Here is a 27,604-nt window from a genome sequence, read left to right as displayed (position 1 = left end):
TCCCAGCCCTTTCTCTCTACCTGCCAAAGAGAAGTGGTCTTGGCCCATTCAGCTGTTCACACCCCCGACCTTTCAAGAGAGTTTCCTTTGGATGATGAGATTATTGTGAGGGAGAAGTGAGTACTGCATACAGAAAGATAGGCCTGCCAAAGACAGAAGGGAGGAGAGAGAAAGAGGAAGCAAAACCTTGAGGCCTGGGACTTTGCATAGAAAAGGGGATTGAGAGCTGAGAGGGTGAGATGCTGGCCTCAGAACAGCTGTGTGGACACTGGAATGAGAATGGGGTTATGACTTGGAGCCCTCATTAGTATTCTTTAAGAGACATAAATAGGCCGGGCTCGGTGGCTCACATCTATAATCCCAGCACTTTGGGAGGCCGAGGTGGGCGAATCACCTGAGGTCGGGAGTTCGAGACCAGCCCGACCAACATGGAGAAACCCCGTCTCTACTGAAAATACAAAATTAGCCGGGTGTGGTAGCGCATGCCTGTAATCCCAGCTACTTGGGAGGCTGAGGCAGGAGAATCGCTTGAACCTGGGAGGTGGAGGTTGTGGTGAGCCGGATCACGCCATTGCACTCCAGCCTGGGCAACAAGAGTGAAGTGAAACTCCATCTCAAAAAAAAAAAAAAAAAAAAAGAGAGAGAGAGACATAAATAAAGATGATTCCTTTATAATTATGTTTGGTTTCTGGACTGTGTTTCTTTCAATGGGACACTATGGTGATACTGGGCCATGTGGAGCCCCAGGCATTATTTGGGTTACACCCAGGTATGTTTAGCTGCTTATTTGCCAAAATATTTTGCCAAATAGCAGTTTGGCAAAGATTTCTCCCAGAGGGTCCCTGTCTTCCTAAGCCACAGCCATTGTAACCCATCCAGTTACCCTCTTGCCTTCTCCTTTCTGTCACTGTGTCTCAAAGGGGACCGGGGGGCTCTGCTCCCAGTCTGCAGCAGTCCACTTGCTAGAGGCTTTGCTTGTTGCCTCCACAACCCCAGTCCCTGTCGTCCCTGGCCCAGGTTGGCACCTCTCACCTGCACTGAATTTTCGCGACGGTTGCTGGCTACATCCCCAGGGTTGTCTTTGGCCAAGGCAGTCAGGATATAGTGGTCCTTCTTCTCCCGGTCCAGAGAAGACAGCACATAGATGTCACCCTAATAGGGGGAGGGTGGCTTTAGGTCCTTCAATCATTCAAAAGATATTTATTGAGCACCTACTATGGCCAGATGCTGTTATGGGCTCTGGAGATTTGACACTGAACAAAAGAGACAATAACCTCTGCCCCCAGCAAGCTCCCATTCTAGGGGCTCTTCTTGCTCTCACTACCCCAACCTACCTGGGGATGGGGTGACCAGCCCAGCCTGGAGCTACCTGCCTGACCAGGAACTAGCATATAGTAGGTACCCCATAAATATGCAGTTGTCTTAATGCCAGGCCTGGAGCCATGTCTGATGGCTCATACCAAGCAGGAAGGAGTGAACCCCGCTGAAAGGGCAGAGTGCCAGAAGATGTGGACAGAGCAGGGCAGTGGGAGGCAAAGTCCAGTTCCAGCCCCAGCAACTGGGGAAGGCCCTGCCTGACCAACCAGCCCTAGGCCACGGGGCTCTCTCTCTATACTGAAAATAACAGCTTTGAACCAATTAGCAGACATTTGAATCATCACCCATCTTTTCTCCTGAATTTCTGGTCTTCCACAAGTCTGAGATTCAAGGAAGTGTGTGGGAGGCACCCTTTGGGGCATCCTCCCTTCCCCAGCACTGAGTATACGGCCATGTATACAGTAGGTGCTCAGACACTGTGCCCACTTTCTGCAGTGCTTCCCCTGCTTCTTTTCTGACTATCTCAAAAAGAAGCCCCATGGACTTCAATCATGCTTTTTTAGTGTGGAGAGGACACATCTCAGATGTTGTCCCACAAAGGGCTCATTCCAAAAGACTTGGCCACTTCCTTCAACATCTGTTGAGACAGAAAGGCCACAGTCTACCAAATGTCTGGGACTCTGAGAACAGGGTTTGCTGACTTGGCTAAAGAACCTCTGGGGCTGCAGATGTCCAGGTGACAAGACCCAGAGGGATTACTACAATACTTTTGGTGGCTGCTCAGTCTCTAACCCTGGGTCCTTCCCACTTCCAAATTCCAGGCCCTCCATCACTGCTCACCGTGGTGGGGTTGATGGCAAACTTGCTCTCTCCATCTCCAAGGCTGTACTCAATGAGTGCAAAGTTGCCTGAGTCAGCATCAGTGGCAGTGACTGTCAGGATGATTGTGCCCACAGGCACATCCTCAAAGACAGCCTCCTGGAGCCCAGGGGGCAGGGAGAGAGAGTAGGCCAAGGTCAGTCCCAGAGCCCGAGCACAGCCCTAGAACTCACTGATGCAGGCATCAAGCTGCTCGCGGGCTGGGCACTCCCAGGGGGCTTAGAGGCTGGCAGGGTGGGAGAGGAAGATGCCCAAAGACCCCAAGGAATGGGCACAGGTCCTGGACCCAGCCTGTGGCCTGGCCACCCACCTGGTAGGAGGGCTGGTCAAAGATGGGGTTGTTGTCATTGATGTCCACGATTTCCAGGTAGACAGGGATCTCAGCTGCCCGGGGCGGGGACCCGTTGTCTGAGGCCCTCACAGTAAAGTTGAGCCAGTGCACCTCCTCACAGTCCACTGTCCGGTTGGCAATGACCTTCCCTAAGACACAGAGGCCCCCACTGCCATTTTGGCCACTCCTCATTCATGGCAGCTCTCCAAAGTATGAGGAGAAAGACCTGGACTCCGAGGGGCAGCTGTGGTCACTTGAAGGAGGGTGGTCGGGCAGCACCACCCAGTTGCAGGGCACACGGCAGGGAGGGACTGGTGTCCAGTTTTTCTTATGGAGGGTGAAAAAGCTTCTCCCAGTCACAGGAATGAGCATCAACTAGCCCAGGACCTGAGACACCTCCTTCTTGGCCTTCCTGCTCCCTCGGTGGTACTAATAGTAGGAGCTTGGGTGGTGGGGTATCCCAGGTTTCCGGCAGACATCAAGAGGCTTCCATCCCAACCCAGGAGTAAGCACTCTGTCCCTTCCCCTGGTTTGGGCATCTGGAATCTGGCATGGAATGCTGGCCATCTTGGATCTGGCCCAGTCCACTGAGGGGCCACAGAGGGGCTGTGGTCTCTCTTGGGGACTAAGCAAGCAGAGATATATGTCCCCCAGCCCTCCTCTGACAGATTTCTAACCTACCTGCCGAGGAGTCCTCCAGCTGGACATACCCTGGGGGCACCAGGTCCAGCAGGGTGTAGGTGACCAGCCCATTAAGGCCCTTGTCAGGGTCCACGGCTGCCACAGCAATGAGTGTGGTCCCAGGGGTGGCCCCCTCCAGGATCCGCTCCATGTAGTAGGGGATCCCAAAGGGCTTGAACTGGGGCGTATTGTCATTGACGTCCAGGACGTTGACAGTCAGCTTGGCTGTGGTGGAGGCAGGGAGTGAGGGAGAGGGGAAGGACACCAGTGTGGCTGGGCCAGGCCTTCCTTAGCCTCAGCCAAGCCGGATGAGCATGGCAGCATCCCACAGCCCCCTAGAGGCTGCCTGAGGATTGACCTGACCCTCAGGCTGCAGCACAGGAGGCTTTTCAGTGGTGTGCTCACTTGCTGTTCCATAAGAGGAAGGGCTAGGTGACCCTGGTGGAGCCCTCGGCCCTTCCTGTGCCCCGGTTTCCTAAACTGCTCAATGAGAAAGGGCAAGATAATCTTTAAGACCCTAGATCCTGTCTGAGCTGTATGTATCCCCTCTATGTAACCGGCCTGGGCCCTTAACCATCTGAGCCTCTCACATGGAAGAGATGACCAAGTCTGCCCTTCCTTCCGGAAAATGTGGGCTTCTGGGCTGTGAAGATAAGCAGTCATCATCTGCCAGGCCTGGCTTCCCCTATAGCAGCTGTCTGTACCTCATGGCCGAGGCAACTTGAGGCCACCCCATCCCCACTTCCCCCACTCAACTCTCGCTCTGCCCACACAAAATCCACCCCTCTGGCAGCCCCCTCCCAGCCCACGCCTCAGGCTGCAGGCAGGATGGCCTGGGCCCGATTGGCAGAAGGTAACACTGGGCCCCTCCGTTCTCCACCGTAAGTGCCTGCACCCCCAAAGCAGTGTCTGTGGCCTCAGGTTACCTCCCCTCATTCTTTGCTTCCTTTGTGCTAACCCTGTGGCTTCCTATAAGATCATAGGGTTCCCATCTCACATCCTACCCACACCCTGGTTACCAGTTCTGCTGGCTGAACCTAAGCCTCTGTCTAACCATTTTTTCTCAATCTGTTCCAGGCTCTACCAAGCCTCCTTCCTACTCTCAGCCTGGGGGTTCAGATCACACACAATTCTGAGCTTCTGGATCCTCCACTGCTGAGCTCTATGTAGCCATCACCACCCTGGGCCTCACGGTGGCTGCCACCTTTCATGCCTCTTGTGTTGCCTGACTCCTGGCCCCCAGAGCAACTGGGTCTTGTTACTCCCTCCCTGGGGACAGACCAGTGCCTGTTCCCCACCTGCCCCCTGCCCTGATTGGCTCTGAGTGACCAATGAGAGATGTCTGCAGGGAACCTTACCATTTGGCACACTGACAGAGTGCTCTGGTAGGTCACTGGCATTGTCAATCACTGAGAGAGTGACCTCATAGGTGGCAACCAGCTCCCGGTTCATGGGGGACTTCACCATTACAGATCCTGTGGACCAGACCAGGCGAGGTTCAGCCTGAGAAGAACCCCCTAAAATCTGCCCTTCCCAGGGGTGCTCCTGGCCAAACCCTCCCAATCCCCACAAAGGATGACGGTCCCCAGTAGATTCTGGGACTTGTGGCTGGGGTGGGCCCACAGCCTCCTCATAAGCTTGGGGCACGTGGCTCTGCCCCTCCCATGATGCTTACTAAGCAGGTGATGTTGGGGAAGTTATGTCACCTCTCTGCACCTCTGTGTCCGCATTTGTAAAACTAGATAATTACACTACCGACTGTCAACCCATCCTTTTCTCAATCCCCTACTATTTTGAGGATTAGAAAAACAAAATGAGTTTCCATTTGTAAAGTACTTAGAACAGTGCCTGGCACACAGAAGCTATGTAACTGCTTGTTTAAAAACTGCGGTATTCCTTAACAATGCAAATGTACTTAACACTACTGGACTCTACAATTAAAAAGTGGCTAAAATGGTAAATTTCGTTATGTGTATTTTATCACCATTTAAAAAATGCTTAGATTCTAGGGAGATCAAGTTTAAAGGAAAGTCATGGTAGCTGAAAAGCCCTGAGGGGTTCCCTGGAGGGGACAGTGGTGGGACCGTCTGGATACTTCAGGCCCATCCCTTTGTCTTGATTAAATAGGGAGTGACATGGGCTGATTGTGGGACAGGAGCATTGGTTCCATGGCAGTCCTAGCAAGGGGTTTCCTTCTGTTCTACCCACTGCCTCCCAGAGTCCCTGCCTGCTCCCCAAATCAGAGAGGAACCCCCCAGAAGCATGGGCGGGGACTGGACAGACCTAGTTTGGCTGACCTCAGTGCTGCGTTTCTTGGGACCTTTCTTGTTCCTGCCTGTTAGAGGGCCTGGTGGCTTCTCCTCCCATTGGCTTCATCCCAGAGTGAGACCTCCTCTCCCTCTCAGGTACGGGGGTATCTCAGATTCCCTTCCCCCTTGGCAGATCCCCCTGCTGGGCTTCTGTCTTCCGTGGGTCCCCAGCCATGGGGTAGTCACTTACCCTGGGCCGCCTCCTCCTCCTCCTCCTCCTCCTCTTCCTACTCTCGCTCCCTGTCCCCCAGGCTGGGGAGCGAGGATGGGGAGAGGGCGGCTGCATTCAGTCTGCAAAGGCTGGGCCACGGCCTTGGCCCAGGCCCCACAGGACAGGAAGGGTGGTGGGGATGTGGTGGGCATGGAGGAAGGCAATGGGGTGAGGCAGAGAAGAGATGAGGTGGGAAGTGACAGAGAAACAGAGCTCAAACCTGTGGGCCTGCCAGCCATGAGGAAGAGAGAAGAGGGTTAACATCAGTTAGTTCAGGGTGCAGCAGGGATGGAGCAGAGCAGGGCAGGGAGGATGGTGGGGACTCAGAGCTGATGGGGTGGGAGGAGGGAGGGAGGGGTGGAAACAGGGAGTGGGGAGGAGAAGAGGCACTGGGAAGGAAACCAGGGGAGCAAGTGGAAGCCCATTTGGAGTGGAGAGCTCAGGGGCTGAGGCTCTGGCAAGAAGAAAAGGTAGCAAAGTGGGCAAGGGAGGAGTGGAGGGCTGAGGAGGAGGGGGCAGAGAAGACACTGGAAAGAAAAATAGAGAAGAGAGTCAGTTGGAGGAAGGGGGAACAGGAAAGAGAAAAGCAGTAGGGGAATGAGCAGAGCCTCAAGTTGAGTAGGGACGTGGAGCAGCTCTCCATGGTCCTGACCAACCCATGCAGCCAGGAATTTTGCTAACCTGGGATGTAGCTGGTTCTATCTAACTTCTACTAGTGCTCATGGTTTTTCCTTCTTCTGTTTCCCTTTGGGCCTCAAATGCAGATTGAGTTTATCATGTTCTTTGGCTCGCTGCACACTATGACCACTGGCACCTCTCTTGTTTTATGTGTGCGTCTACTCCCTTTCATTCCCATACTCATCTCTCCTTCCCTTCTCCCCTCAGGCAGTCATTGTAATGTATTGAAGTATATTTTTTGTTAATAAAAGTATTTCTGAAAATCATGTATTATTTTGTATGTATTTTACATTTATGGAAATGGTGCTGTGGCATATATCTCATCCCATTTATTATCCTTTTCAGTAAATACTTATTATTAGGATCCATCTACATTGCTCTGTGTGTGTCTAATTTATTGCTTCTCACCGCTGGCACTGCTGGCTGGTGCCCCCATGATGCACACCCATGATATTTTACTCTTCAGTCTCCCAGAAATGGATACCTGCATGGCCCCAACTCCACCATCACCAATAACACTGCAGTGAGCATCCTCAGACAGTTTCATTAATGCCCTGAGACTTTCTCTGGAACATATACTGGGTAATGGTGGTACAAGTGTCCCTTATGCTGGATTGCTATCCAGACAGTGGAATCAGTCACAACTCCTACAGCAGTGCATGAGGGTTTCCATGTCCCCACACGGTCACCAATATCAACATTGTCCAGCATCCTAATGTCCACTAATCACGTGTGAAAAACTGATATCTTACTGCTGTTTTAGTGCTTTGTCACAGCCATGTTGATTTTTCTATCATTCCTCTGGGCCTTCCAAGAAGTACACGTATCAGCTCCATGTCCCTTTCCTAACTCCTCAAAGGAGAAAAACACCGAACTTTTGGGAAAATGATAAAACCATCAGCATTACAATAAGCTACATACATTGTGAAAGATAAGCCATGGTTCTCTTGGTTTCGTGATAGTGTAAGAAAATCATTGATCGCATGCAACTTGCAGAGGATTTAAATGGCCAGCATACATATGAAGAAAGTGTTCAGCCACCTAGTTAGTAAAGAAATGCATATTAAACAAGGTATCACGGCTGGGTGCGGTGACTCACGCCTGTAATCCCAGCACTTGGGAGGCCGAGGCAGGTGGATCAGCTGAGGTCAGGATGATCAAGAGCAGCCTGGCCAACATGGTGAAACCATGTCTCTATTAAAAATACAAAAATTAGCTGGGTGTGGTGGCACATGTCTGTAATCTCAGCTACTCGGGAGGCTGAGGCAGGAGAATCACTTGAACCCAGGAGGCAGGGGTTGCAGTGAGCCGAGATTGCACCATTGCACTCCAGCCTAGGTGACAAGAGTGAAATTCCATCTCAAAAAAAAAGCCAAAACAAAAACAAAAAACAAAAGAACAAACAAGGTATTACTTTCCTCTAAAATTGCCAACATGAAAATGTTATCATATTTAATGCTGGCATGATGTGGTGAGGTAGGTGCTCTCATACACTGGTAGGGCGAGGGAATCAGGAAGGCCAGAGGAGCTGCTCAAGGGAGGATGAGGAAGCAGAGAAAGAAAGCAAGGGGAGAGATGGAAAAGAGAAGGACGGTTCTGGTTTCCCTCCAGAGGAGGGGGAGAGAAGAGAGTAGCAAGGGAACAGCAAAGAAAGAGAAAGGAGAAAGAAGGGGGAAGCAGGGAGCGAGGAGACAGGACTGGGAGCTGGGAGGGAGGTGGGAGGGGTGCAGGCCCTTGTACCTGTGTTGATATTCACAGCAAAGGCGTCCTCCTGGTCGGGCACCAGGCGATCAGTGTCGTCCTTGGCCACAATGCCGACAATGTGGTACTCTAGCTTTGGGTTGAGGTCGTGGTCAATGGCCGTGATATTGGCAATGACAGTGCCTGGCTCAGCCGACTCCAGCACGCTCACTGTCTGGATGGGGTTGAGGAACTCGGGGCGGGAGTCATTGATGTCATCGATCAGAATGGTGACAATGGCTGTGCCCGAGAGAGGAACGGTGCCCCGGTCGGTGGCCACCACCGTTAGCCTGTAGGACTCCTGCTCCTCTCTGTCGATGGTGGCATTACCAACACGGATGACCCCGGTGACCAGATGAATGAGGAAGCGGTCCTGAGCCCCAGCTTCTATTCGGTAGACCAGCTCCCCATTGAGGCCACTGTCCTCATCTGTGGCTGTGACTTGAAGGACTGAGAATCCTGTTGGAGAGGGAAAAGGGAGTAGCTGCGCACAGTGGCCTCTTCCAGAAAGATCTACCAAGACACATTTGTTGGTGATCTTCTCAAGTCCCCTTCTCATGACAGCCTTGACAGCATTTTCTTTTATCCCTTTTTCATACTTGCAATTTTATAGGAAAATGGCATGTTATTTTATTTTATATTCTTTGATTAAACAATATTTTATAATGTAATAACTAGTTGTATCTTCTGCAAATGGTCTGCTTTTGTCTTTTGCCCATTTTTCTGTCAATTATACAAGTCACATAATTATGACAACTTGAGACATATATATATATATATATATTTTTTTTTTTTTTAGATGGAGTCTTACACTGTCACCTAGGCTGGAGTGCAGTGGTGTGATCTCGGCTTACTGCAACCTCTGCCTCCCAGGTTCAAGTGATTCTTATGCAGCAGACTCCTGAGTAGCTGGGATTACAGGCACCCACTACCATGCCTGGCTAATTTTTTGTATTTTTAGTAGAGAAAGGGTTTCTCCATGTTGGTCAGGCTGGTCTGGAACTCCAGAACTTAAGTGATCCACTTGCCTCAGCCTCCCAAATTGCTGGGATTACAGGCGTGAGCCACCTCGCCTGGACCAAGACAAATATACTTTTCGGTTTGTTGTTTGCCTTTCAATATTGGCTATAATTATTTGATGTAACAAGGTTTAAATTAGCATGCATAGAAATTTAATATTTTTCCTCTTAAGTTCTTTTCTTTTATGCTTAGAACCTTCTTACCCAGAAATGAGTTATTCACCTAAGTTTTCTTCATTTATTGTTTAGTGTTTTCTACTTTTTAATATTTTCTTTTGGTTTTTATTTTGGTATCTGACATGGGGGAGAATCTACACTAAATATTATATTATTATTATATTAGATTACATACAGATTATAATAATTGGATGTAATTGATTAGATTAAATAGGTTTTTTGCACACTGAATAAGTAGCTTCCCCATTGGCTTCATTGCTTCCTTTATCACATCATATTTTATTCTTTAATTTACCAGTATCCGTTTCTGGGCTACTTTGTCCTGGAGTCTTGTGCCCATATTGCATGGCCTTAAATACTGTAGCTTTATAATATGTTATAAAATCTGGTAAGCCAAATCTGGCTTATTATACTTATGTTTTTCAAAATTTTCTTATTCTTCCAGAAGTTATATTTGATTTTGATGGGAATCATGTTGATCCTATTTTGACTTTAAAATAGTCAGTCTTTCCATCTGGGAGTTCAAATGGAGAATACTTAAGAATCTTGTAGGCCAGGCGTGGTGGCTCACACCTGTAATCCCAGCACTTTGGGAGGCCGAGGCGAGTGGATCACCTGAGGTCAGGAGTTTGCGACCAGCCTGGCCAACAGGGTGAAAGCCCGTCTCTACTAAAAATACAAAAATTAGCTGGGTGTGGTGGTGGGCGCCTGTAATCCCAGCTACTCGGGAGGCTGAGGCAGGAGAATCACTTGAACCTGGGAGGCTGAGGTTGCAGTGAGCCGAGATTGTGCCATTGCACTCCAGCCTGGGCAACAAGAGCGAAACTCCATCTTAAAAAAAAAAAAAAGAAAAGAAAAGAAAAGAAAAAGAAAGAAAGGAAAAAAGAATCTTGTTTTGCAGGCAAGATACAGAAGCTCAGAGGAGGGAAGCGGGGGCCCAGGTCTCCTGACTCCCTCTCCAGTGTGTTCTACACTCACCCTGCTGCCCATCTTTCTCCCCACTGGAGGCAAACTCCGTGTCCAACCTGAGGCTCCAGTCCCCTGTGACCACCAACCGGCCCCTGGTTGTGGGGTGCTGGGGCCTGTCCCCTGCTTACCAGGCGGGCAGTTCTCTAGCAGATGGACAGTGAGGGTGGCAGGGCTAAAGGTGGGCCGGTTGTCATTGTCATCCAGGATGGTGATGAGCAGGTGGGCCGTGCTGTTGAGCAGCCCGATGTCCTCAGCCAGCAGCAGCAGCTCCAGGATGGGTGGTGAGAATGCCTCCCGGTCAATGATGACACCTGACCTCACGGTCACCACACCTGGCACCCGGTGCCGCCAGCCAGGGAAACACACAGAAAAGGGGTGCGGTGGGAAGACAGGGCAAGAACCAACAGGGAGAGAGCAGAGAAAGACAGGGGCACCATGGGACAGAGATGAAAGAGGAGCAGAGGCAGTAACAAAATGACTTTCTTCCCCACAGGCTCAACCACCCGTGCTTAGGGAGGGCCCCATGCGTTTCCTGTGGTTGTCCCCTCTGCAGGTGCCCTCTGCTGTCTTCAAGACTCTTGCCTGGGAAGAGTGACCCAGGGCACAGGGTTGACCATCTCTGTTGACAGATGTGCTTTCCTGTCGGCACCTGTCACCAAAGCGGCCTCCTGTCCAGGACCAGACGGATGTGGCATGGTCTGGTTGGAGGACAGGAAAGTCGCTCTGGCTACTTCTGCTGGACTAGGGGCCTGAGCCTCTGGCCTGTGCATGGGGAGACGACGGGAGTGGGCTGGGGGGCTCCCGGCCCAGGCTGAGAGTTTGTGCACCAACAGAGGTCCTGTGTATCGTCTCCAAGCCTCTTCCCACGTCCCCCTGCCAGGCCACTGGGTGATATAACCCAGCTGCAAGATGGGGACTCTGGGCTGTGAAAAATGGGGTCTCCACGGACAGCCTGGGTCCACAACTGAGAAGGGAGGCCCTCAATCCAGCAGTGTGGCCATCCCCACCCCAGAATCAGGCTGGGAGTGCTGGGTGGCACAGAGGCCTCACCGGTGCTGCTGTTGATGTCAAAGAGGCCACTCTGGGCACCCAGCAGCTGGTAGGTCACCACAGCGTAGATGTCTTGGTCTGCATCCAGGGCCAGGATGGGCCCATTGAGCACCGTGAGAGGGGTCCCTGGGCCAGAAGGAGAGGGGTCACCACAAGACCAACCCAGCCCCCTGCCCTCCCACCTCCCCTGCCCTGTCCCGGTGAGCCATGGCTGACGATGGATGAGAGGGGAGGGAGGTGAGGTGGACAGGGTGGGGAGGCCCTGGGGGCGGGCCTGCGGCAGCCTTGGCAGACTGAACGCAGATGCCTGGGGAGCGGCCTCAAAGCCCTGCTGGGGAGAAAACATGAGAGTGGTGAGCAAGGCCCCTGCTGCCCAGAGCCACATCTGCCTTCCCAGCAGCCTTTGAGGCTGGCCGCTCCTCGGGAGGGTCTGGGGCTCCCTGAAATCCCCTCCCCGTGTGTGGGTCTCGCCTGTCAACACATGTGTGCACACAATGCTCTGCCTTTGGGGGTCTGGCCATACATGACTAGAAAAATCCACACATGTGTGCATCAAGTTCTGTGTTCACGTGGCCACAGGCACTTGTCCAGGAGCACGCACAGGCCTGGGATTCCCTGGTTGTGCACTCGTGTGCCTCTGCAGGTGGGAATGTCTGCACACGAGCGCATCAGTGGGCACCCATGTGCCTATATGTGTCTGTGCACATGTGTAACCCCACGCACATGCCTTGGTATGGACACACACGGGCACATGTGTGAGCATACACACAGACAGGTTTAAGAATGAAATTCGCCTAGGGGGGATGCCCAGCCAGAGATGAGGAACGGGGGCTGGGGAGACTGGAGGAGTGCAGGTGCCACCTCAGGGGACATCACAGAGGAGATTCTGTCCCTCCGGAGGGAGGTGAGGCTGGTCAGTGCACGTGTGTGGGGAGAGGGCTACACTGGCCTACCCAGGACCCCCTGACCTCCCACTTCTAGTTATAGATGCTCCCCAGGACTTCCAGAAGGCCCTGGGATGCCCTGCACTCCTAGGGTGGAGGGAGCAGTGAGGGGTGGACCCACTCCCCTCCTGGGTAGTCCTCACACCTTACATGCCCTTCTTGAGGGATGGTGGGGCAGCTCTCAGACCACCCTGGGGAACAATGACCACGACTGTCTCTTCCAACCAGACCTGTGGCTTCTTTGTGCTCATAGGAGGCCCGGGAGCCCCAGCCCATCGTCTCCCGGAGCTGCGCCCATCCTTCCCCTCCCGCACCCACCGGGGTCTACGTTCAGCTATGCCGTTAGGCATAAGGGAGGTCCTCAGGCATCCCAGGCCCCAGTGGTGCCTGGCAACAGCAGGAGCTCCCGGGTGGGCCCAGCACCTACCAGCGGGAGAGTTTTCCATCACCTCTGCCTGGTAGGTGCTTTTAGTGAAGAGGGGGTAGTTGTCATTCTCATCAGAAAGGAAGATCAGAAGCAAATCATAATCCTGCAAGGGGCAGAATGGGGCACGTTGTAGGCCATGCTCAGCAAAGTGCCCCCACCTAGGTGGGAGGAGGGTTGGGAGGTTGGGGATCGGGGCACAGAGGTGGATGATCAGAAAAGCCCACACCAACATGAACTCACATTTTTCAAAAGAAGACATACAAGAGGGCAACAAACATGAAAAAATGTGGCCGGGTGCAGTGGCTCATGCCTGTAATCCCAGCACTTTGGGAGGCCAAGACGGGCAGATCACGAGGTCAGGAGATTGAGACCATCCTGGCTAACATGGTGAAACCCCGTCTCTACTAAAAGTACAAAAAATTAGCTGGGCGTGGTGGCACGCACCTGTAGTCCCAGCTACTTGGGAGGCTGAGGCAGGAGAATGGCATGAACCCAGGAGGCGGAGCTTGCAACGAGCGGATATCATGCCACTGCACTCCAGCCCAGATGACAGAGCAAGACTCCATCTCAAAAAAAAAAAAGAAAAAAAAAAAGAAAAAATGCTCAGTGTTGCTAATTATCAGAGAAATGCAATAAGCCACAGTGAGATACCCTCTCACACCAGTCAGAATGGCTATTATTAAAAAGTCAAAAAACAACATGCTGGGCACGGTGGCTCACGCCTGTAATCCCAGCACTTTGGGAGTCTGAGGTGGGCAGATCACTTAAGGTCAGGAGTTCGAGACCAGCCTGGCCAGTATGGTGAAACCCTGTCTCTACTTAAAATACAAAAAAATTAGCTGGGCGTGATGGCTCACACCTGTAATCCCAGCTACTTGGGAAGTTGAGACAGGAGGATCGCTTGAACCCAGGAGGCAGAGGTAGCAGTGAGCCGAGACTGTGCCACTGCACTCCAGCCTGGGCAAGAGAGCAAGACACCATCTCAAGAAAAAAACAACAGACACTGGTGAGGATGCAGAGAAAAGGGAATGCTCATACACTGCTGGTGGGAATGTAAATTCCTTCAGCCACTGTGGCAAGCAATATGGAGATTTCTCAAAGAACTAAAGAAAGAATTACCCTTCAGTCCCACAATACCCCTCTACTGGGTACCTGCCCAAAGGGAAATACATCGTTATATCAAAAAGATACTTGCACTCACATGTTTATCGCCACACTATTCACAATAGCAAAGATATGGAATCAATGTAAGTGTCCATCCACAGAGGACTGACTAAAGAAAATGTGGTATATAGACCATGGAATACTACTCAACCGTAAGAAAGAGTGAAGTCGTGTCTTTTGCAGCAACATGGATGGAACTGAAGGCCATTGTCCTAAGTGAAATGACTCAGAAATAGAAAGTCAAATATTGCATATTATAGGTGGGAGCTAAATAATGTGTAACCATGGATATACAGAATGGAATAAGAGTCATTGGAGACTCAGAAGGGTGGGAGGATGGGAAGAGGGTGAGGGTTGAAAAATTATTTATTAGGTACAATGTTCACTGTTCAGTGAGTGGCAGTGAGTTCACAGTTCAGTGAACATTGGACATAATAGGTAGTTTTGGGTACACCTGATGGGTACACTAAAAGCCCAGTCTTCACCACTACACAATATGGACATGTTAAGAAACCTGTGCTTGTACTCCCTGAATCTAAAAAAAAAAAAAAAAAAAAAAAAATCTGAAAAGCGCCCACACCAGGGTTCAAAGACCTGGGTTGAAGACCCTATTCTGGGTGATCTTGGGTGCCTCATTTCCCCTGTCTGGGTCTCAGTTTTCTAGTCTGGCAAATAGGGATTTAACTCCTTCACGGAGGTGTGGCAAATGGGATTGAATCCTGTTCCATCTCACTTCAGGTGGGAAGATGAGTCCTGTTTCTCGACCTTCAAGGCCTTCCTGTTGCCCTGGTTGGAGTTCATTCAAACTCTGCCAGTGCCTCACTTCACACTCGCCAAACCTCAGAACCTCCAGTACCCCTGTGCACTGTCACCACCTCAGAGACAAGGGAACCAAGGTGCAGAGATGGGGAGTGCCCATTCAGAGCCAAGTGGTGAGTTAGCAGCAGAGTGGGGCTTAGCCCCTAAGCCCACCGAGTCCTGCCACTCAATGCTGCTTTTACCCGGGGCCCTCCTGAAGCCAGGCAAGGGAGAGGAAAAATGAGAGCAGAAAAGAGAAAAAGTGGGGGCAAAAATGAGGGAGTAGAAGCTGGGCATGGTGGCTCACACCTGTAATCCCAGCACTTTGGGAGGCTGAGGCTGAGGGAGATGGATTGCTTGAGGTCAGGAGTTTGAGATAAGCCTTGCCAACATGGTGAAATCCTATCTCTGCTAAAAATACAAAAATTAGCTGGGCAAGGTGGCGTGTGCATGTAATCCTAGCTACTCGGGAGGCTGAGGCACAAGAATCGCTTGAACCTGGGAGGTGGAGGTTGCAGTGAGCTGAGATCGCGATTGCACCACTGCACACCAGCTTGGGTGACAGAGTGAGACTGTCTCAAAAAAAAAAAAAAAAAAAAAAAGAGTAGGAAGCAGAGGAGCACCACATGGGAGGGGCATGTAGCTTATGAGTTTCTCCAGCCTGACGTCTCCTCTGGCTAGACCGATAGGGAAACTGAGGCCCAGAAAGAGTGGTGCCTTGGCTGAGCCACACAGCTAGTCAGGGGCAGAGCTGAGATGAACTGGGCCTGAAGGCTTCTGGCTAGGGATCTACCACAGATTCATGGGCTGGAAGGACAGAGCTGACCCCCAACCCAAAGGGACTGTTTGCTTTGCAACATCCACCTCCCTTTAGTCAAGAGCTCATTTCTTTGGCTTCTGAGGGGAGAGCCACCTGGAAAACGCAGCCCTTCCAGGACCTCAGAGCATGCTTGTGGGTGAATGCAGGCCCATTTGCCCCATGCACAAATGCAGTGTGTGTCCAGGTATCAGTGGTTTGGGGAGGAAACAATGATAGTTGATGTTCACTGAGTGTTTGTCACACTCCAGGCACTGTGCTGAGGCTTTCACATATATTGGCTCCTTCATCCTTTCTACAACTTTGGGGTAGGTGTGATCTTCATTTTGCAGAAGAGAAATGGAGGCCAAGAGGAGTTAACTAGCCAAAGCCACGCACCTACTGAAGGAGAGAACTGGGATTTGAAGCCAGCACGTGCTCACTCCAAAGCCTGTGCATGTAAGCCTGGCTATGCTGCCTGCAGGAGGGGTGATGTGTTCTCTCTCCATGCACCTCTAGCTCCCAGCCCACTCCCACCAGTGCCCTCCAGTCTCACCCTCCTGGCTATGCGTGGGTTCTCCGGGTTGTCCTTCACAGAAATGGTCAGCTTGTACTCTGGGATCCGCTCGCGGTCCAGGGGCCGGTTCACAGTGACGATCCCTGTCTGGGATGTGGAGGGTGGTGAGCTGCATGGAGACCTTTTCCCTGCTTTCTACTTTGGCCCACAGATGCCAACTGCTCTGCTTGGCCTCCCTAAATTGCCTAAGAGATGATCTAGAAGGCCAAAAATGTGGGTCGGCAGGGGCGAGAGTGACCCACTCATACCCAGGCCTTGCTGCTTCTGAGAGATGGCCCTCGGAGGACCCCATGGTGTTGTTGGCCATCTACAGACACCTCAAGAGGCTAAGTGAGAACTTTGGTGCGTCTTGATTAAACCAAGTGGTCCCACAGGCTCTGGCCCCATCTCTGCACATGACAAGCTTCAGGGCTGGCTCTAGGTGGACTCCAGAGATGGTTCACTGGTGAATCCAAGATTCCATGCTTCCCACAGAGGTGTCCTCATCCCAGTGCAGGAACGGGAGCCCGGTGGAGCCCAGATGGTGGCAGCAGAAAAGCCTCTAGGGCAGGGTCCTCTTTTTCACTGGAAACCCTGGGAAGCTCCCTGGGGTCAGTCTAAGCCCTACCGTGGCATTGATGAAGAAGGCCCGCTCGCGGTTGCCCGCAGTGATGTTGAAGGTGAGGTGTGCATTGCAGCCACTGTCAGCGTCACTGGCCAGGACATGGGCGACAAAGCTGGAGACAGGGCTGTTCTCGCTGATGGTGATGTTCATGGGCAGGTTCAGCAGCACAGGGTCGTTGTCGTTGATGTCCAGCACCCGGATCCCCACCAGCATCTGGGCCAGTCAGAGAAGGAGGAGGGAGGGGAGGAAGAGCGATGGATGTTGCGCATGGCAACCGAGGAGGAGGTTCGCCAAGGGCGGCATGGAGGGAGGGAGGGTGCAGTTGGTCATGGGGAAGAAAGAGAAATGGGGAGAGGAAGAAAGAAGAAAAAGAACATTAAAAAGGAAAGAAGATGAAAAGAGGATGATGAGGGAAGCAGGAAAGGCAGAGGCAGAGGAGGGGCAGTGATGGAGAAGGGAGTGATGGGGCAGTGGTTGGGTGCAGAGGGGCGCTGAAAGGCAGCCTCTCCAGAGAGTTGCTGGATGTGGCGAGAGGTCTATTAAGGGCCCCAGGGGCAGGCCTGGCCTGGCTCCAGGGTAGCCTGTGGCCTCTCTTGGCACAAGGGTAACAATGTTTACAAGAATCTCTGTGGCAAGTACAGGGGCAGCGAGGTGAAGCCAGCGGGTGGGGCCCCCAGACTCACTGTGGAGCTGAGTGGGGGCATCCCCCGGTCACGGGCACAGATGGTCAGGTTGTAGAAGGCGATGGTCTCCCGGTCCAGCTCCACGTCCTTCCGGACCCTTAGCACCCCCTCCACAGGAGAGATCACAAACTCCCCTGGGTGTCACCCAGGAGAGGCCCAAGTTAGTCGGGCATTGGCAGGAACTGCGGAGACCCCAGGACTCCTTCTGCTTCCTCTAGCAAGCCTCACTCGTCAGAGGTGGGGGACAGCTGGGGCCTGGGTCCTCCAGTGACCCCAGCTTCAGATCCTCATGGGACCTGCAAGGGCTGGGATGTGCAGGTGGGTGGTAGCGGATCACCACCACGGGTGCAGGCAGACACGGGCCACTCATGCCCTCATGTGCCAGACCAAGCAGCCTCCTTCCCTGGGCCACAGGCAGGCCAGAGATTGACCTGGGTAAGATGGCTATGTTGAAAATGTGGGGGCTTCTTGCTATACTAGCACCCACTGTCTAAGCACTCTTGATCAATGAAGGCATCAGGCGCTTCGCAATGTACGATCCATCCCACATGCCATGGCTTGTAAAAAAGGATATTGGGAAGGGCAGAGCTGACCACAAAGCAATGCTTTGCTAATGGTGAATGCGCAGGCACCGGGCAGGCAGAAGGGGACGGATGAGGGGCAGGGAAGCCCCCAATGCCCTCTATTTAGTCCCCATATTGAGCTATAGTTGGAAAGCAGAGTGGGTTCCCTACACCTGTGGTGACCCTGATTTCCTTTCCTTGACGTTTCTGAAGAGACCCGCTGGCCCTGTGGCCCCAGAATCCTTTTCTTGGCTGGGCTGCAGGGCCCGATGTCTGACCGTCCAGAGCAAGAACCTCAGATTCTCAGATGCTGACCTGGAAGGCAGCCCAGAGACCGTCCAGTCCCTTGTGTCCTTTGGAGAATGAACTGGGAGACCAGGGGAGGGTTACCACTTGTCTGCACTCCTGCAGCAAGTGAATGACAGACCAGGATTCAAACCAGCACTCTGGGTCTTAACCCATTGCCTCGCACAGGACTTGTGTTCTTTCCAGACAGCACCACTCAGAGCTGACCGGGGCGGGGTGAGAACACGGAGGGTGGAGAGAAGAGACAGGGGGAAGGAAACCAGTAAGCAAGCGCGAGCCCAGCTGGAGAGGCAAGAATGGTGGGGGCTGTGGCTCTGGCAGGAAGAAAGTTGAGGGGACGTGAGCTAGGGAACTGGGAGAGCCTGCAGAAGAGAGGCCACCTCTCCGCATTCCCCCAGGAAATGGAATGGAGAGAAGGTTAGTTACCTCCTTCACTTTCCCTTTGAATACTTAGGGGGAAGGGCCCAGAGTGGGGCACTGACTTGCTCTGGGACAGACAGCAGGAAGCACACAGCTCACAGGGCATGGCAAGGACAGGGGCCCAGGCGCCCCCACAGTTTTCTCTGCCTGTCTCTTCACATCCTACCTCACAATTCCCTGTCCCCAGCTCCTAACACTCTGATGTACAAAAACAGCCCCTCTCAGTCCCACCTGCAGCCGGGATTTCCCACCAGCCCTTCCGCTCCCAGGCTCTTCCCGTCCCCTGGGCTTCACCCTGCCTGGGGGGTGGAAGCTGCTTAAAGCAGGATTTCCTGAGCCTGACACCCCAAGGTCTCCAAAGAACTGGGGATTCCCTTTCTAGGTGTTTCCCAGCCCTGTCTCAAGCCCTGGCCATATGCAGGCAGAGGGCCTCATGCTCTCCTTCCAAAGCCAGGAGGAGACACCAGCACCACTCCCTTGAAGGCTCAGGGAGGCAGGCCTGAGGGGCTGGGGGCTGGGCCAGCCTAGTTCCCCTGTGCAAATTCTCCTCCTTGGCAGCTTGCTCTGGGGCCAGACTTCCCCATCCCTCCACAACTCCTGGAGACAGGAGGTTAAAAGCCTAGGCTTTCGTCCAATCATATCTAGGTCTGCATCTGGACTTCATGCCTGTGTGCCCTTGGGCATGTTAAGGAGCCTTGCCTTGATGTTCTCATCTGAAAAATGGGCTAATAGAGAGATGCCACCGTGGGGTTGTGCTGGTACTGGACAAACCCTGGCCCACCTTGTGTGTGCTGATCCCGAAAGGGAGCCCAGGCAGGCCTCTGAAGGAACGGGGAGCTTTCAGGGAGGGTGAGGATGTAGGAAAGGGGTCCAAGGAATGGGCGTGACCAGAAAGGGCAGCTGAGAAGGCAGGCGCTGGCGGGAGAGGCTCAAGTGCATGTGGCCTGTCTCCCAGCTCTTCTTTGAGCACACAGCTCCTCCTAAGGGCTCAGTGGGGCTGGTAAGTGCTCAGAAATCTGGCATCTGTCTCCCTATAGAAAGCAGCCTTCCAGCCTCAGGCTGCAGTGTTGGGAAGGTGACCTTTAAGCTGGGGTCCCAGGCACGTCCCTCCATGCAGTGGTGCACTGTGAAACCAGCTCTCTCCAGACAGCGGTGCTGGCTGTAGCGTCCGTCAACCCTTCAGTGACCAACATGAACCCCGAGGTGGGAGGAGATGTGGGAAATGGATGTCGTGACCCATGTCAGCAGCACCATCAGGCCTTCCTCACCTCTCTGGGCCTTCATTGATCATTTCTGAGATGCGGGTGGCGCTCAGAGACCCCAAAGTTATCTTTGGGCTCTAAATGTCTACTCTTCCTTCCTTGGGGGAGGAAGCCTCCCACCCAGGTCAGCCTTAGGAAACTCCTAGGCGTCTCTCACTCCTTTGAGAGCCTGCCTGTTAGTCTGCTGGGACTCCCCCACAAGGCCCCAAATTCTTAAGGCTCATCCCAATCATGTGTGGATTGAACCCAGGAAGTTTTGCTTGTGGCTTAAAGGCCATGGCATGGAGGTCTGCACTGTGCTGGAGCACAGGTGTGTGCTCTGTGCCTTGAGGCTGGGGTGCAGAGCGGGCCCCTCATGGGGAGGGGCTTCAGCTGCTCGCCCAGCACCTGCCTCTCCACCAGGTGCCGGCATCCTCCTGTGCTCCAGGGACTCCCATAAAATTACAAAATCTCTGTGTTTGTGAAAACAGCAGAAGAGAAAGGCCCTTGCTCTGCTGGTTTCCAAAGAGGAAGGCCTAGTGCTTGGCCAGAGAGGAGACTTTGGGATCCGAAAGGGTAGCATGTCCGAACACAGTGACCCCTCATAAGCTCTGGGCAGCAGGGGCTCTCATTCTGTCACTTGGGCCCCCCATAAATAGGTTGTTGTTTTTTCCTCCAGCCTCTTAATTGCAAGCGAGCCTTGGGTTCACTGTTGAATCTTCGCACCGCTCTTTGTTTCCTAGATTTAAATACCTCTATGCTGACAACTCCCAAATACCCGTCTCCAGCCCAGACCTCTCTCCTGAACTCTTGGCTTGTATACGCAACCCCTACCTGACATCTCGAACCGACCCTCCTTTCCCTCCACAACCTCCTGCTGCAGCCCTCCATCTGTCAATGGCAACGCCATCATCTTTGGGGTTGCTCACGCCAAAACCTTGACTTTCTCTCACATCCCACAGCCAATCAGTTAGCACATCCTACTGGCTCCACCTCTGAATTACACCAGAGGTGGCCACCTCTTTCCCTTTGGTGGTGATGCCACCACCCTGTCCCGGCTACCTCATTCTAGCCTGAGTGATTGCAGCAGGCTCCCACCCGACCTCCCTGCTCCTGTTCCTTCACCCCTACAGTCTGTTCTGATCACAGGAACCAGAGTGGTCCTGCTGAAACCTAAGTCAAATAATGTCTCTCCTCTGCTTAAAGCCCTCTTAGGGTGCCCACCTCAGAGCAAAAGCCATGCCCTCATGATGCCCCTCAAGGCCCCAACAACATCTGGCCCCATTACCTCTCTGGTCTCATTTCTTCCTATGCTTCCCTTTGCTCAACTTTCCCCCAGCTGCAGGCCTTTTTGCTTCTCTGTGAACATCCCAGGCATGCTCCAACCTCAGGGCCTTTCCACTTGCTGTTTCCTCTGCCTGGAATGCTCTTCCCCAGATGTCACTTGACTCACCTTTGCCCTCCTTCAGGTGTTTGCCAGCCTACAATTGCTGCCTTCACCCTGGCATTCCCCATCCTCCGGCTTGGTTTTATTTTTCTCCATAGCCCTTAGCACCTCCCAGTATACTAAGTCATCTACTTAGTCAGTTGGTTCATTGCCCGTGTCCTCCAACTGGAATGTATGTTCTATGGGGCAGGGATTTGCATCTGTTTGGTATCCCCAGCTCTTGGAACACGGCCGGCACACTGGAGGTACTCAAGAAATATTTCCTGCACGATCAATTAAAAAATCAGGATGTTTCACAAAGATTTGGATTTCTGCTTTTCTTTTCAAAATGGGCCCAGGTACTCCCAGGCTGGGATCTGGACACAGCTACTACTGGCAGGAGCTGAGTTGTGGCTGCGCAGTCCCCACTGCTCCTGATTCTTTCCTACACCATCTCCCACGAAGGCTCCTTGCCTGACCCTAGCTGGTGCCTTTGGGTCTGGGATTCCCACTCTATAGTAATGAGTGAAAATGGACTTGAGAAGTTGCCCTCAAGGCCAAGGCAAACTCTGCTCTTCATCCAAGGAGAGGGCTGTGAATGGGTGACTATGAGATGTGCAGAGCAAGCCAGGCGCTCCCTTGGTGTGTGGGTTTGTGGTCCTGAGGGCGGGGGCTGTGTTCTGCACGCACTGTAAGGATGTGCTTCCCTCGTCTGCCCTGGGGCCGTTCCTCTGGGTATGCAACAGGGCATTTTTTAATCATGTTCTTAAAGGAGTCTGTGTCCCTCCCAGGCCACTAGCCCTTGTTCCCAGATTATAGGGTGTTCTCGCCACATCTCTGGGAATAAGAGGTGGGAGAAGATTATTTCCATCATTGTCATAGATGGGGAAACTGAGGCCCAGAGAGGACAAAATCACACAATGGTGAGGCCAAATGCCTTGAGACCTCCCTTCTTATCCTCCCGAGCGGGTGTGCAGGTGAGACCCTGTGGGTGGCATGCCCCAAGCCCCACTCACCCAGAGGGTCTCCGTCCATGATGCTGTACTCCACCTGCCCGTTGGGTCCTGAGTCTCGGTCATGGGCCAGGAATGTCCACACTCTGGGCCCCGGCTGGCCCTCAGTGACTTCAAATGGTCCCTCATAGTCCCGGGGGAAGGTAGGCACATTGTCGTTGATGTCATTCACATTCACAAGCACCTGAGATGGTGGAAAAGCTTAGCCAAGGCCTCACCCCAGCCAGCTTTGTGCTGGGCCCACCACTTGCTGGGCCTCAGTTCCTTCCTCTGTGAAATGGACCTGATAATTCTGCCTCATGAGGCCCATGCAGGAATCATATGGGATGTCGGATATGGGTGGGGCTTTTAAGCTATGCATGTGGATGAGTTATCATTATTGCCAAAGCCTTTTATGGGCACAATCATCATATTAATAAAAATGCTATTGGCCAGACACAGTGGTTCACACTTGTAATCTCAGCACTTTGGGAGGCTGAGGCAGAGCCAGCCTGGGCAATATAGCAAGACCCCACCTCTACAAAAAATAAAAGAGTAGTACATTAGTTGGGCATGGTGGTGCATGCCTGTAGTCCCAGCTACTTGGGAGGCTGAGGTGGGAGGATTGCTCTTGAGTCCAGGAGGTCGAGTCTGCAGTGAGCTGTGATCAAGCCACTACACTCCAGCCTGGATGACAGAGTGAAAACTTGTCTCAAAAAAATAATAATAGTACTGCCATAAACTTCTATTTGTTGCTGCACTGTGGTTATCTTACGTGGTTTCATTTGCTCCTCTCACTCCTTAAAACATAGTTTGTATTGTCCTCCTTTCACAGATGAGGAAATGGAAGCAGGGAGGTTAAGCAACTTGCTCAGGGTCACACAGCTAGAAAGTGGAAGAGCAAGGACTTGAAACCCAGAGTTCATGGTTTTCCCATGAAGGAGAGGAGGGCAGGTATTGTCACTTGTCTGACAGATGTAGCCACACAGGGAAGTTCAGTGACCTCGTTAAAGTCACACAGCAAGTTTGAGTGAGTTGCTGAGATTAGGACAGGGGTCTTGGATTTAGGCATTTCCCTTGGACAATCTTCCCCTAACCCCTTCCCGCATTGGAGCTTTCTGGGTCCCATCCTTCCCCAACCTCCAAGCCCAAGTTGGGGCTGTGTCCCATGCACCCACCGTGGTGGTAGAGGTGAGGCGGTGGGATAAGATGGGGCACTGGTCTGTGGCAGTGACGATCAGGGTGTAGCGGCCGTGGCTGATCTCGTAGTCCAGCTCTTTGGCAGCAGTGATGACACCCTGGGGGACACATGGAAGGGACAAGGATGGATCTAGGGGTGGTAGGTCTGCAGCACCCTCTGACCAATTTGGGAAGTAGGCCTTGACATTGGAGCTGTGATGGGGAACCACTGCTACCCCCTAGCCCAGGCTCCACTCCACCAAACTTTTCGTCCTCCCACACTGAGTGCCCCCACAGTTTCCCCTAGACTGCATCTTTGCTCCATCCCCCTCCAGTGTCACTGAACTCCTTGCCAATCCCTGGATAGGTTTCGCCCCTTGTCTTGATCCTGCCATCAGCTGCTGACCATGTGTCTGTCAATGCGGAAGGTGTTGATGATGTTGCCTGCGACGATGGCATAGGTGACTGTGCCGTTGGGACCCTCATCCAGGTCCAGTGCCTGGATGGTGATGAGGCTGGTGTTGAGCGTGTCTGGGCCCTCATCCAGCAGCACCTCATAGTGGGGCTGCTGGAACATGGGCGCGTTATCATTCTCATCCACAATGGTCACGTACACGTGCGTGGTGGCCTGTGGAAAAGAGTGGGTCATGTCCTTGGTCAGGTGGCCAGAGGGACCAAGGTGGATCCAGATGGCTGTTCTCCTGGGCTGAACTCACTCCATGTGACTCAAACAGAAAGGGCAAGGAGAAGAAAGCAGGGGGTAGGTCACAGGCTGGTAGAGAGAGAAAGCTCAAAAACTCCATCAAAAGCCAAGTAAGGTAACTGCTCTGTCCAAGATGGCACTGGCACCACCACTCCTATGTCTGCGACCCCAGCAGACATCACTAATCAATCACAGAACTGCTGAGGCCAGATGCAAACTTGGGATCCTTGTTAGCACAGTGGTCTAGTGATTAAGACTGGCATATGGGATGAACCCTGGTAGTCACCCCAGCTCAGAGCTTTACCAGGGCCTGTGTCTTATTGAGCCTATGTGTCCTGCCAGACTACAAGAGGCAAGAATGTGAGGCACTCAGCCCAATGCCATATTTAACCTTCATCTATTGTTCATGTAAATGAAAGAAATACATATTTTCAGCATTTTCAGAAGGAGGACATTGGGTTTGTGGCAATTTCGTGGGCAGAACTTGTTGACCTGTGAAAAATAGGACTCACAGAACATAACTTCATTCCAAGAACAGCTTCTACAACATACTATCCTGTGATCGGAAATCTCTGCCAATGCTTGAGTCAATTGGACCACAAGTAATATTCAGCTAATCAGAACTTGGCAATCAGCACTCAAGAATCAACTAGAAATGGTTCTTGCTCCCGCTTCCTGCCTTTCTCCACCTGGGAAGATGTCCCCTGTGGACTAACTGCCTTACCCTGGCTCCCTTGCTATCCAGCTTCCTGCTGGGCGTGGCCAATGGGAGGCCCTGGCTGAAGATGAAAGCAGTGGGGAGAAAGAGGCGGGGGTGTTTCTTCCACACTCCCTCCATTCCTCACTGCGGTTCTGCCCATGGCTGTGTTTCTCCTGCTTGGGGACAGGGGTCCCCCTCTCATAGCACCAGCTTTCACTGGGCTCCAGAACATCACTTCCTCTTCTTTCCCTTTGGACATGTGAGTGGTAGTGGCTTCCTGTGGTTGGTGCTAGTCTCTGGGTGCTTTATCAGCCTTCTAAACAGTCCCTGTATTAAACTCTCTTCAGTTGAACCCTTTCTGAGTGTGCCATCTGTTTCCTGCCAGGACCCTAACTATTACAAATCATAATGAGTGACTAATATAAAATAATAAGGCGTTAATCACTGCAAAGGTGTCTGGGTAGAGAGAACGTGACTAGGCCATTGCCAGGCCAGAGAACAGAAAGCAGGTGGTACAGACAACTCAATGTAGGCAATTTGCATATGGTTTTTTCCTTGGGACTGGCTGGCTCTGGAGCTACCAATGGAAGGATGGACAGATGGGCAGGGGATCTGGACCCAAGAAGGCTGTCACTGCCTCTGAGGAGGCAATGATTCCTCTGATATGCAGCTCTGGATCTTGGGGGTGGAGGGCATTGGGTGTTTGCTGAAACGGTTTCCAAAGCAGGTAGGGTTGGCAGCCTTGAAAAGGAGCTGCGTGGCCTTGGGCAGGTCACATCCCCTCTCTGGACCTTTTCTGTCTGTTTAATAAAGGACCTGGCTTGATTTCTAAAGTTGTTTCTAGCTCAGGGAGTTTGGGAGGTGAGTTTGGGAATGTGGGAAATGTCAGCATCCCCTCCCCAACAGGGAGGCTGGAATTCAGCCCCTTTCCTGCAATGTGGTGCTCTTGTATTCTTGCCAGCAAGTAAGGGGACTCAGGAGGGCTCAAGGCTGGGCCCCTCACCAGTAGAGAGTACTCACAGCTGCCTCCAGGCCCTGCAGAGCCACAAGATGGACATGGTGGCTTTCCTTGACAGTCATCTTTATTCGAATATTTGGGGCCTTCACCACTATTTTTAATGAAAACAAGCACAAACACATGATGGAGTGTGCAGGCTGCAGGGGCTGGGAGTGGAGAGTTTGAACAGAGTTGGGCCTTGGAGCCCCTCCTGCTCTGAGACCAGGTCTGGGCTTGGGGAGGGAAGGTGGGTTTGACTTCCTCTGGTCTCTGGAGGGAGGAGAAAGTCAGTGCTCCAAAGGCCCTCTCAGCTGAGCCCTTCCTGTCCTGCCCTGGTGTTGAGGAAACAGTGCTTGAGGTTTCTGGACCATGGTCCTTGGGCAATGCCTGTGTCTCACCCTGATGCAACCCCAGGAGGCTCAGTGGTGGGCAGTGTGGTAGGGAGAAAGGAAGTGAAAAGGGGGGAGGGAACTGGGCCCAGCTCAGAGGCTCTAGCCCCCTGGGGAAGGGGTTGGCAGGGCAATTGCTCCCCTTTCTCTAATTCCAGGCCCTCCCCGGCTGCTAGGCCCTGGGGCAGAGGGAGTCTGGTTTCAAGGGTGTCCTGAGCAAAGCCAGTCCAGGAAGGGTTGAGATGGGGTGGTGCTCTAGGATCTTGCCCTTAAGGGACCCCCCTCACTTGCCAGAGGATGTCAGGGTGAGAAGGGCCCAGTGTCCACCTTATCTCAGTTGGCTTTGTACCTCCCCTGGTGGAAGGGAGCTCATGCTATGCCAGCAGGAAGGGCCCTGGGCTGCCTTCCAAGGTGGGGTCACAAGGCCAGGAGCATGCCCAAAGACCTGGGTTATGTCCTGCCAGCCTCTGGGGCTCCCATCCTGGGGAGTTCACTGGCTCCAGGGGGACTGGGCCTGCACAAGTTCACTTAGTAATAACATGATGCCTCAGCCTTCTTCTGTTGTAGCCTTCCCTGCCCTTAGAGCAAGGGCTAAGGGCCTCCAGAGAGCCCATGACTTGGATCAGGCCACCCACAAGGCCCCCAGAACTCCTGGCTCCCATTGAGTCCTGATACCCTGGTTCCTGACCCAGTCAGACTCTGGGTGTCCTCTGCCCCTCAGCCTAGGAGTCACCTATTAACCCAAGATCCCTAAAGTGCCAGAAAAACCCCTGGAAGCTTCAGCTAGACTGGGGTAAACTGAGTAAAATGGCTGTGCTCTTCCACTCCTGTGATCCCTGGTCCTGGCCACGATCACCTCTGCTCCTCCATCACACAATCACTCACTCACTCATTGGTTTGTCCATTCAGATAAAAGTGCAGTAAAACCTTCTCCACGCCCAGCTTTGTGCTGGGGTCTCAGAAACATCAGGGAGAGGTTTGTAGTTTTGCTCTGGAGGGCAGAACAGCCGGAAGAAGAACCAACTGCTTGGTTATCTCAGGCTGGAGGTGGTAGCTGAAGGGGGTGTGGACAGTAAGGATTTGCCGGGAAAAAGGAAGGGTCAGGACATTTCGTGAAGTGGGAGGACTTGAGCTGAGCCCTGAGGGATGAGAAGAATTAGGAGGGGAGAGACATTCCAGTGGTGCCAGCAGTGCTGGGTGTGGGTGCAAGAGCAGAGGCACTAGAAGTTAGGGTGCATCAGAGTGTCCTGCAGATATCCAGGCACCAGGGAGGGAGGGCGGGTGCACAGCCAGGCGGACAGCTGAGGCCTCTGCCGGAGGGGAGCTTGCAGGAT

General features: G+C 52.7%; 1 protein-coding gene across 4 annotated transcripts in view; it reads right to left on the bottom strand.

Annotated features, from left to right (window-relative positions):
* LOC100983880 (cadherin-23) overlaps window positions 1-27,604 on the bottom strand; it is a 77,461-nt gene that overhangs the window by 14,105 nt on the left and 35,752 nt on the right. For 3 of the 4 annotated variants that reach the window (XM_063607722.1, XM_057298923.2, XM_034930761.4), the window contains 15 exons: window positions 23,888-24,109; window positions 23,481-23,600; window positions 22,327-22,507; window positions 17,355-17,488; window positions 16,675-16,884; window positions 16,047-16,154; window positions 12,733-12,835; window positions 11,362-11,487; window positions 10,440-10,643; window positions 8,147-8,605; window positions 4,567-4,683; window positions 3,209-3,433; window positions 2,507-2,676; window positions 2,158-2,295; window positions 1,033-1,152 (listed from right to left, as the gene is read on the bottom strand). In XM_063607722.1, the coding sequence (XP_063463792.1) occupies window positions 1,033-1,152; window positions 2,158-2,295; window positions 2,507-2,676; window positions 3,209-3,433; window positions 4,567-4,683; window positions 8,147-8,605; window positions 10,440-10,643; window positions 11,362-11,487; window positions 12,733-12,835; window positions 16,047-16,154; window positions 16,675-16,884; window positions 17,355-17,488; window positions 22,327-22,507; window positions 23,481-23,600; window positions 23,888-24,109 (2,637 nt within the window). Of the gene's footprint in view, window positions 1-1,032; window positions 1,153-2,157; window positions 2,296-2,506; window positions 2,677-3,208; window positions 3,434-4,566; window positions 4,684-5,707; window positions 6,001-8,146; window positions 8,606-10,439; window positions 10,644-11,361; window positions 11,488-12,732; window positions 12,836-16,046; window positions 16,155-16,674; window positions 16,885-17,354; window positions 17,489-22,326; window positions 22,508-23,480; window positions 23,601-23,887; window positions 24,110-27,604 lie in introns of those variants that run through there. The other variant, XM_008968975.5, reaches the window with a different exon arrangement.

The sequence above is a fragment of the Pan paniscus genome, chromosome 8 (assembly GCF_029289425.2).
Source record: "Pan paniscus chromosome 8, NHGRI_mPanPan1-v2.0_pri, whole genome shotgun sequence".
Classification (NCBI taxonomy): domain Eukaryota; kingdom Metazoa; phylum Chordata; class Mammalia; order Primates; family Hominidae; genus Pan; species Pan paniscus.
Note: the sequence above shows the minus strand (reverse complement) of the source record. Positions and strands in the feature narration are given on the sequence as shown.